Genomic DNA, 11,246 nt, shown 5'->3' on the forward strand with positions numbered 1-11,246 from the left:
CTATTTATGCACTGTCCAACCATTTCATTTATTTTCATATGTATTTATCTAATCATTTATGAATTAATTTATGAATTCATCCATCCATTTATCTATCCACCCTATGCATTTAAATAAATATAAATAAATGATTTATTCGTATACATACTCAAAAACATGACCTTGGACTGTGTTAAACTGCGGTTTGTCTCTGCGTGTGTCTTTGTGTGTGTGTGGATGTGTGTGTGCATGTCTGGGCAGTGGACTGCTGGGATGGTCCAGATGGTGAGCCCATGGTACAGCATGGATACACTCTGACCTCCAAAATTCCCTTCAAATCTGTCATCGAGACCATTGACAAATATGCCTTCATCAACAACGAGTACGTAACAACTTTCCATAATCAACATCAACATTGAATTCAACGACTTTGCAAGTGAATCATCAAACCATCAACCCTGTAGAGGGAACCGTCAATTTAAATAAGATTCGCCACATACTGAAAATAACCAGTGATGTGCTTTTTATTTCTGTTACACTACACACCATTTGCCAACAAGTACATTTTATAATGTGTTAAACCATGGCATGTCATACTTTAGCTCTTTTTATGCTTACGTTTAGAATGAGCACATCATTATAAACCCGTGCTTTGCCTTGCAGCCAGAACCACCATCAAGGCTGCTATTTAAAAGCAAATTACTCAATACCTTTTGTCCAATCAGAATCGTGAATTTAACAGCGATGTGCGATTTTGGATCATACTGAAAGTGGGAATCTTGAAAACTGCTCCGGTGAGGAGACCCAGAGAGACGGGGGTGACGAGGGGAATTAGCTGGGGAACCTTGTTGTCTATAATTCTGGCAAAGCGAACACGGTAATAATTGATGAGACATGGTGCGGTAGAGTGCCGCGTCCATGCCAGCGCTCTGTCAGATGCCAAAATGCCTACTTGTCTGCTTCGTAATGATAGTTTTATCATCAGACAAGCACCTGCTCGTGCTAATGGCTTTAAATAAAGAATGAGGCCTTTAACACATGCAGATTCTGTACTTCATCTTTCATGACGCATACGAGGATAGTCATCAGAACTCCCTTAGCCTCTTTTACACGGTCTTATAAAAATGCATGTAACACGTGACACAGGATGTCCATTATCTCTTTTAATGGTAAGATGATTTAAAATATGGAAAAGTCAATGAAATTATATAATATACTCCGATCAGACATAACATTATGACCGCCTACCTAATATTGTGCTGGTCCCCTTTTGCTTCATAAACAGTTTTGACCCGTCGAGCATCGACAGCAGTAACTTTTTGAGCTACAGGAGCTCGTCTGTTGGATCGGACCACACGGTCCAGCCTTCACTCCTCACGTGCATCAGTGAGCCTCGGCAACCAATCACCCTGTCGCCGGTTCACCACTGTTCCTTCCTTGGAGCACTTTTAATAGATACTGACTACTGCAGACCAGGAACATCCCACAAGAGCTGCAGTTTTGGAGATGCTCTGACCCAGACGTCTAGACGTCACAATTTCAAACTCGTTTAAATCCTTATGCTCGCATTTTTCTGCTTCTAACATCAACTTTGAGGAAAAATGTTCACTTGCTGCCTAATAAATAAATCCACACACTAACAAGCACCATGATGCAGAGATCATCAGTGTTCTTCACTTCACCACTCAGAATGTTATAATGTCAGGATATTCCCCGAAATGTTATTGCAGCTGTTTTAATATAAGTCATAGGAGAATAAAATTTTATTAATGGACTTCTGGGATTTTTTGCAGCTTGAATTTCATCAGCTCATTTAAAATCTTTGACATTTTCAACATTTATCAATTGCGTGCGGTATGAAGATATTTTATATAAATACCGTGCAGCATTTACGTCGTAACCTAAAAATGATTCCCATATTAAAAATATACTCCTTATGGAATGATGTATGAATGAGAAGATGGCGAACATCGAAATGTATCTAACAGGAGTTCCAATTATCATAATTGCAGAAAATTTGCTTTAATTAAAATCATATGCCTCTTATCTCTGTTAATTGGCAGCTTTGTCATATTTTGCATTTAACTTTCCATATCATGCACCAGCAGTTACATAATGAAGCCACGCATAACTAAATTGAGCCCTTAATTGTACTATTTACATAGCAGCTGGCAGATGCCCCTTATTCAGAGTGACTTACAATTATTTCATTTATACTGCAGGAGTTGGGGACCTTGCTCAGAGTGACACTGGGATTCAAACTCATGATCCTCCTCATCAAAAGTTTATCATCATAACCACTGAGCAAACACTTTCCCTTTCTATTTTTTAGGGTGTAGTCGAATTTGGTCGAATTAAAAATTTTAGTGTTTTGGATCTGGATAATTTGAGAATCCTGGGTCCTAAAATCTGATTGGTTGAAGGTTTGTGTTAATTTTCTAAATAAAAAGCTGCTCTAAAAATATTGAAAAATCTCAGGTTTATATGAATGCACTCGTTGTGATACATTATTGTAATATCAGCTCACACAGGGATTTGTAAGGCAGACAGTGTACATTATAGGTACATCAACGTTCTGTTGATTATTGGCCCTTATTGAGCCTTTAAGGGCCACTATTCAAAATTCTATACTGCAACCATCAAACCCAACTGGGGAAGCTTGGTGGTGCTGGGATTTGAACTTATGACCTTCTAATGAAAAGTTCAACATCTTAACCACTGGGATACCACTTTCCTTTGTTTTTTTTTTTTTAGGGTGTGGTCACAGTTTCAATTTGCTAATATGTTTTGTCCAATTAATGAAATCATGTCAGTGTTTGCTGAAATGTTCTTTGCTGGAAGGAAAATGTGCTCAGGCTTGGGAGGATAAGATGACCTACTTTTCTCCAAAATAAAAATAACACTTTAAAGTGATGATATATGATATAGTGATCATATTAATCTTAATAATAGGCTTATTAATATGGATCATAGTGTGCAAGTTATAGGTTGTGAGTGTCTTATGAGAAAAAGCAACACACACACACACACACACACACACACACACACACACACACACACACACACACACACACACACACACACACACACACACACACATACATGACCTCACCTCTACCGTTTTTCCCAAGTGTGTTGGAAATGCATCATATAAAAAACTCTGAGGCCCCGGGGGATTTTCTGGCACCCTGACAGCCTTGACAATTTCCTACCTCGCTCATGACCACATTTAATTTGCTGAAAACAATAACAATAATAATAAAACAAAAAGCATAAGTTTTATTTCAAGAAAGTTTTATTTCTTTTTGCATTTCCCTTATGGCCATTTCTATGCTAAAAAACAGGTCGAAATGGAAAGGATGCAAACGACTGATTCAGTAACGTGTCAGTGTTTTTAAACACGTGTAGTCGTTCAGGTTGGTGACATTGTTGAATCTTTTCTAACAGCGTAAGAAAAAAAAAGGGAAGATCCTGTCAGTGTGAGTGTGAGTGTGTCACTGAGGCAGAAAGGTTTAAACAGAGGTGAAATCAGGAGGTAAGCAGCTGCTGTGATTATTTAATCATTCCCCCCCCCCCTCTTTATCTCTCTGTCAGATACCCAGTCATCCTGTCCATCGAGAACCACTGCAGTGTCCAGCAGCAAAAGAAGATTGCTCAGTACCTGAAGGAGCTCTTTAAAGACAAGCTGGATTTGGGAGACATCTTGAACAAGGACTCCACACAGCTGCCCAGTCCCAACAGTCTGAAGGGCAAGATATTAATTAAGGTGTGAATTAATACGCACAATAAATAGATATTTGTACACCGACCAGGCATGATATCCTGACATCATAACATATCTGTGAGTGGGTGGATTTATTTATTTGGCAGCAAGTGAACATTTTGTCCTTAACGTTGATGTTAGAAGCAGGAAAAATAAGCGTAAGGATTTAACAAAGGAGTTTAACAAATTGTGACGTCTAGACGTCTGGGTCAGAGCATTTTCAAAACCTCAGCTCTTGTGGGATGTTCTCAATGGGTCAAAACTGTTTAAGCAGAAAAGGGGGACAAACACAGTATTAGGCAGGTGGTCATAATGTTATGCCTGATCGGTTTACATACTGACTTCTGTTTGACATCTGTCTCTTCTAATCCGTATGTCTGTCAAAGCAATAGGGGGGGCGCTACATTGATTTTATCACAGGTATGGACGATGGAGTAATGCACACGTTCTCAAGATTTTTTATATAAAGCTTGCCGAGGTGCCAACATATGCGCATTAGTCATAGCATTTCAGGTTTTTGACAAGGCAGCTGTCCTGTTTTTTTTTTTTCCTCTGCCTGCTGGGACGCTCTCGTTAGGAATGTTTCTCCATGCTTTATTACCAGTGGATTATTTGAGAGTACAATACAAATCATGGAGGGAAAATATTGAGATAATAAAAATCATAATCAAATATTTTACGCTGTTCAAAAAACCTAAATGACATTTAAGCTTATAATATTTACAATAATAATACTAATAAATTATTATTCTTATTATTTAAAGGAGAATTCCTATATTATCTCCTAGATTTAACTCCTTCAGCTTAATCTCGTCTCGGACGCTCTGACACGGTAAAACTTTTTCCACATTGGCTATAATCATTAGCAGTACTGGAACATGCAGACCTCCAGCGGCTCTGCCAATCCGAAATGAAAAATGAGTCATGTAATGGAATAGTTCATCATTTATGACTTGCTAAAACACACGTAGGAAAGCAGGTGGACAAAACAAGCAGTTGAAAACATTGCTTTTTTCTTATAAAGATGAAAGAATTGATAGATATGAAGACCAAAATTCATTATTCTGGGTTTTAGCTCTGCATGTTGTGTAAGGAATGAGTTGAGACACTTGCTGAGCTTAGAGCAAAATAATTAATGACAGGATGGTGTGATGAACAGAGTGATACGGCTTTAACAATGATCATTCTCCAAAGAACAAAAGTCCAAGAGTTTTTTTTTTTCGGATTTCCAATCTTTTCTTCATTACAGACTGGCTTTGTATTGAAGATATTTTCGAGGACCTACTGGTAGGGTGCATTTGTGTGTATGTGTTGTGTATGGAACTTTTGATAGTGATTCTTGTGGGATTCGCAATAAATAATACAGTCGTAACTATAGACATTTTCCCCAGAACATTTCATGACCAATGGTTGTGTACAGTGTCTGCTAGAGGTCGACTGATTAAACGATACCAATAGCTAGCATGGATTATACTTGCCAATAAAATGGATACTGGATAAAAAACAAACCATAACACTTCATGTAAAATAGTACTGAACTTTATTACAAAAGAAGAAGAAGAAGAAGAAGAAGAATGCCATGTTCTCTGTTGCTTTATTATCCAGTGTGAAATCTGAATTCTGACCCAGTATTCCTTTTTCTTTCACATGCATAAAGAAACACAACTCATTTACTCACTTACACACACACACACAGAAATGAAAGATGTCACAGCATGAATGAGGCCAAGCCCTTACACATGAACCTGTGAAGGGTGAACTAGCCTTCTCTCCATCATCTTTACCATCGACCCACAATGTAAAAAAGACAGACAGTGATGAACATACTACAGAAATGATGACAGAAATGAGAACAATGCACTCAAAAAAGATACGTAGTGTTGAATGCAAAGCAAGTTGTCCTTTAGAGCTCTTTAAACCACATTAAAATGCAGCGACTCTTTCCTCACTGCTCTCCTGAGACTATAAAGAGAGAATGTTGATCATTATGGATGTGACTCTGTGCTCTAGGTGAAGTTAATTTGCTCTCCCCGATGACTGCGTGAAATCAGCATGGAGTGTGAAAAATGAGCGGCGTCTCCTGCGAGTAGCAGACGTGAATGCTGACAGACTTGTTTACTCAGTCCCCTTGTTAATGATGGTCTCGGACATTTCCTAACAAGATCGTTAGCTGGATTAATTGCCGTTTCTGACGTACACGTTTTTTTTTTTTTATATTCAAAATGAAATTCACGCTCATCCTCTGCTTCTTTCTCATTCGATTGATAATGAACCCATCATTAGCAAATTACAGTTTAGATTACACATCTATTAATTTGTCTAGTTTTCACAGCCTCACAAAAAACTCCTGTCTTTATCATGTCTTACAGAGCAGTTTTATTGAATCGAATCTCGCTCTCGCTCTCTGTCTCTCTGCAGGGAAAGCGTCTGCCCCCGTATCTGTCTGCAGATGCAGAAGAAGGCGAGGTTTCAGACGACGATAGTGCGGATGAGATCGAGGATGATTTCAAACTGAAGAACAGTACAGTAAGCCTTTTTTTATTTGTAATTTTTGGAAAATATATATACACATACATATACTACAATTCTCTTTTTTTATTTTAAAATTTTTTTTTTTTCAATTTTCTGTTATTTGTATAGCACTTGTAACAGTGGGCAACGTCACAAAGCAGCTTTACAGAAACATTTCAATATCAGAATACTTTATTATATATGAAAAGAGTCAAAAGACCAGCTATTTATAAATGTGTATGTATGTGTGTGTGTGTGTGTGTGTGTGTGTGTGTGTGTGTGTGTGTGTGTGTGTGTGTGTGTGTGTGCTTTTTAAATGTTATTCTTTTCTGGCATCCTCGATCCGTTTCTTTTCATTCTCCTTTTCTGCCTTTAGCGTGAAACTTTGGATAGATTTGCCTTTGCTCTCAGTTTGAAGCTGCCTGGAGGCGCATTCCTCTAAAGAATCCACACCATTTTTAGACTTCATCGATCATGGACAGAATCCCTAAGTGTGTCCCATCTGTCTAAAACTGCTGTGTGGGCCACTCGGGCAGCAAACTGCTACTGAGCATAAAGTCAATCATCTCAGTCTTACTGCTCCAGATCAATAGGGACTGTAAATAGTGGAATAATGGATATCATATGCTAGTTTTTGGCAGTAATGTTCCTGTACTTATTGTCATTGTGTATTTAGGTATTTGTACAAACCTAAGCATATTTGTCTGAGACATTAGACCAGGAGTTACATTCAAAACACTCTGAAATATACTTAATGGAATCAGCAAAAGAATGACATACTCAAGCGTTTTGCCTGGATAGCAGACAAGAAATGTGTAAGGCGCAGTCTACCATTAGCTGATTTTACCTTATTAATAACGTTGTGACAAAATAGCTGATGACATTTTCAGTAAAAATGAGTGACGTGTGTAATCTGTTCAATGGAAAAGCACGGCGTCACCGGCGGGGTGACGTCACAACGAGGAAGCTATAAAAACACATGCCGTGGAGACGGTGCTAGCTTCTGTTTGTTCAGGAAGTGCTCTGTGTGTCTGTTTTTGCTGTAGTTAAGTATTGGTAAGTCAGTTAAAAAAAAAACACGTAATCAAATGGAAATTTCTGAGGGCCGTCATCTTCTATAGAAGAGCTTCGACCAAAAAATCCTGACAGCCAGTGGCGCCCTCTACGGTGCTTTCAGGAAATCAGCTTGTTAACCCTGACACGAAAAGTGCTTCAGGGCACAGACATCTCCAGCGTGAACCTCCCCCTCAGCCTCCAACCAAGAATTTAGCGGATGGGGGCTCGCTGCCTTTCAGCAGGGCCCCAAGAGCTGCGCCGGGGCATAGCCCCGGCTCTAGGCATACCAGAGGTCAGTCTCAAGAGACTGATTCCCTTAAGAGACTATCTAGCAGCCTGAAAATGCCTGCTGGACGTGTTTCAGTGGGTTCTGCACACTGTAGAGAGAGGATATACGATTTAGTTTTGGTTGAATGGGGTCCCACTCTGGTGGTAGTAGAGACTCTCTTGAGCAGGCCAACAAGGTGGCCCCTTCATTTCTATCTAGGCATAGTGTGGGATTTGGGCAACCCACTCCACACAATCAATGTCATGCGGCGAGCCTTACGGGCCTTAGACATGTGGAAAGATCCCGGGTTCATGAGGGGATTCATGAGCTGGTCCGTACAGACAACATATTGGTGGTCTCCTACATTAACCACCAGTGAGGTCTGCACTTTCACCTTCTTCACAAGCTGGCATTATAGCACTATACATCCCAGGGTGGTTGAATCAAGTAGTAAACGCCCTTTGAAGGCAAGGGCCAAGGCCCGGAGAAAGGTGTGGCAAATATGGAGAAGATTTTACAGAGCACAAGTGGACCTGTTTGCAGCTCAAAAGACGTCGCACTACCACCTTTTTGGTTCTCCCTTACTCACCCAGCCCTTCTTGGGCTGAACACCATGGTACAGGTGTGGCCGAGGCTACGCCTGTATGCTTTTCCTCCTGTTGCACTGCTCCCGGGAGTTCTGGAGACAGTTTGCCGAGATGGAGTTCATCTCCTCCTGGTAGCCCCGTGCTGGCCAGGCTGGCCATTGTTTGCTGACCTGGTAAACCTTTTTGAACACCCTTCTTTGGAGATTCCTCCCAGGAGGGACCTCCAAAGAAGGGTCCCTCCTGGGAGGAATCTCCCAGGAGGGACCCTTCTTTGGAGGTCCCTCCTGGGAGGAATCTCCCAGGAGGGACCTCCCAGGAGGGACCTTCTCTCTACGGCAGGGGGTGCTTTGCTTCACCCCGCCCCGAGCTGTGGAGGCTGTGGCCCCTTTCCACAATTGCAGCTTATCATGCCCTGCTTGCCAAGCAGTCGCAAGGGAAAAACCTGAAATTGACACATTTCTTCCACAGTACCTTGCGACCCAGAGTGCCTGTAGTATGGCACCTGGCCATTGTTCTGGAGGCCTTTTTTAAGCCTTTATTTGAGCCCCTGTCTAAAGTGCCCTTGAGATTTTTGACAGTCAAAACTTTTTCTACTGGTCATCTCTTTTCTAGTATATATACTTTATATACTCAATGTGTCCTCGGCTGTCCCATGACTGGTCGTGCACAAAGCATTCTATCCTCCTCCTTTTCAGGATCCTCCAATCCTCTTATGAGTCCCCTGGTCTCCCTGTCTTTTTTGTGGTCAGAGCTCACTCAATCCGGGGTATCCACTGGGATGCTCCGGGCTGGTCCACTATGCTGACCTTCATCAGGTCCTACAGCCTTGCCACTCCTGGCCCCTCAGTCCTTTGACCTAGCTGTGCCCATCCACACTAGGCAGGGATTGGTCAGTGTGGCGGTATTAAACACTTGAACAACCCAAACAACCCAAAAGGTTGTTGTCTTGAATTCCTGAAAGCGAACGGGTATAGGTTACGTATGTAACCCTGGTTTTTTGAGGGAATAAGACCCTGTGGCTCCATGCCACACTCGATGCATCCTTCACTTTCTAACCTAGCGCCGTCTTCACGGCATTTGCTTTTATAGCTTCCTGGCTTTTCCATTGTACTGATTACACACATGATTCAGAGCAAAAAACCCCGAAAGCGTTCCCAAAGCATTGTTAACGTAGCCTCTCGTTCCCATCAGGGAACCATGGTTACATACATTAGCTATAGACGCTCTTAACTCCATACTTGTGTTTTTTCCCATTATGGCTTATTACAGTTCAATGATCTACTCAGTTAAGTCACTTTACGAAAGCCAATTAGAGCTTCATGGGCATTGTCTAAACCTGTTGGAATGAGCATTAAATTGCTCCATTTAGTGTCATTGTTGGTCAGGCTTTTTATTATCGCTGCTTATCACACATGCTTTTATTTCATAAAATAGACTTCTGCGCTATGTACGCGTTTTGTTACGCCCAGCCGAATTACTCACTCAGTAACAACAGCATTGTTTAATCACCTCCTGAGGTGAGAACACAGATTCCACACTGCGAGGTGTAATATAAAATCAACAGGAGGCACCGCAAAGCAGAATTTCAGAAAATTAGCCTCGTATTAAAGCTATAAACAAATTAAAATTCCAATGAAAGACCATAGATGCTTTATAATAATGCTTCATGCAGCACAATTGAGAGGAATCATTACTGAGTAGATCTGCTCAAATAAAAACTTGACCTAAATTCAATTAAAAAGATAATCGAAAATTGCTTCTTTTGTCGTTTCCTTCCCTCACTTAGTCGAACGGACCCACGCAACACATGGTCGAGTCCCAGATGAGGAAGAAGCTCGACTCGTTGTTGAAGGAGTCTCAGATTGTAGATAAGGAGGACACGGACAGCTTCTCCATCCGAGCGCTGCTCCGAGCCACACACGAGGGGCTGCACAAGAACCTGACCAAGGTAGAACAAACAGACAACAACATGTACATCATTTACATTAACAATTCCAAAACAGTTGGGATGCTGGGTAAAATGTAAATAAAATCAGAATGCAAGGAATTGCAAATCTCATAAACCCACATTTTATTCACAATAAAACAGAGAAAAAGATATCAGATGTTTAAACCGAGCAAATGTACCACACGTGTGTATATATTTATATAGTAATATAGTTAAGTTTTATTATACGTGTTATTATTTCTCCCTTTCTCCTTTTTTTCTCTTTGTTTTGACACATTCATTCTTTTTGTGGTATTATACCTGTCTTTTATCGATCTTCACTTTTTTGGTATCCCACCATCTTTCTTTCTTTCTTTCTTTCTTTCTTTCTTTCTTTCTTTCTTTCTTTCTTTCTTTCTTTCTCTCTCTCTCTCTCTCTCTCTCTCTCTCTCTCTCTCTCTCTCTCTCTCTCTCTCTCTCTTATAGCTCTGGGAATTGTATGTTTATCTAAAAATCGATTTATTTATAATGAAAGCAGAATAAGCAGGTTATAGTGGGATGTTTTATCTGCCTATAAATGCATCAACCCCAGTTTCAGGTCCTGGAATATTTCCAGACATTGTTAAGCCTTCCGACTGCTGCAACTAAAAGTGTTTTGATGAATTATCAAGCCATTTTATATGAAAATATCAATCAGCAGTAGAAAAATGGTCAAGAAATTGTATTAAGCTGATAAGTTATTTACTATAACCATGGTTTAAATAACTCAGTCTTTCATTCATAACCAAAAATTAACTAAATATCTTTTTTGATTGGTTTTTATATACATTATCAAAAAGAAAATAGGTTTGGGACATTGGATCATATGATTGGTATGTGCTTTTTTAACGTTTTAGTCCCCATATCTTTTTAGAGGAACCTTCACACTTCTGGGAAGATAGATTTGTGCTCAGTCAGTGATGAGGATGTTAGTAAAGTCAGGTATGAATGTAGGTGATGTAAGGAAACCTGGAGTGTAGTAAGTGTTCACATTCATTCCAAAGATGAACACTCAATAGGGTTGAGGTCAGAGCTTTATAGCAGAAGATCGACTACTCCAAACTATAGAAAACCAGATCTTCACGTGGTTTGCTTTGTGCTGTTTTGTGCTGTCAT

The 11,246-nt window shown here is 40.2% G+C and overlaps 1 protein-coding gene across 2 annotated transcripts in view; it reads left to right on the forward strand.

Moving 5' to 3' along the window:
• plch1 (phospholipase C, eta 1) overlaps nt 1-11,246 on the forward strand; it is a gene marked incomplete at its 5' end in the record, with an annotated part of 59,771 nt that overhangs the window by 28,188 nt on the left and 20,337 nt on the right. For both annotated transcript variants that reach the window (XM_083552193.1, XM_083552192.1), the window contains 4 exons: nt 241-361; nt 3,574-3,745; nt 6,161-6,268; nt 9,951-10,112. In XM_083552193.1, coding sequence (XP_083408319.1) covers nt 241-361; nt 3,574-3,745; nt 6,161-6,268; nt 9,951-10,112 — 563 coding nt within the window. The remainder of the gene's footprint in view (nt 1-240; nt 362-3,573; nt 3,746-6,160; nt 6,269-9,950; nt 10,113-11,246) is intronic.

Source organism: Silurus aristotelis (genome assembly GCF_946808225.1).
Source record: "Silurus aristotelis genome assembly, chromosome: 10".
NCBI classification, from domain to species: Eukaryota; Metazoa; Chordata; class Actinopteri; order Siluriformes; family Siluridae; genus Silurus; species Silurus aristotelis.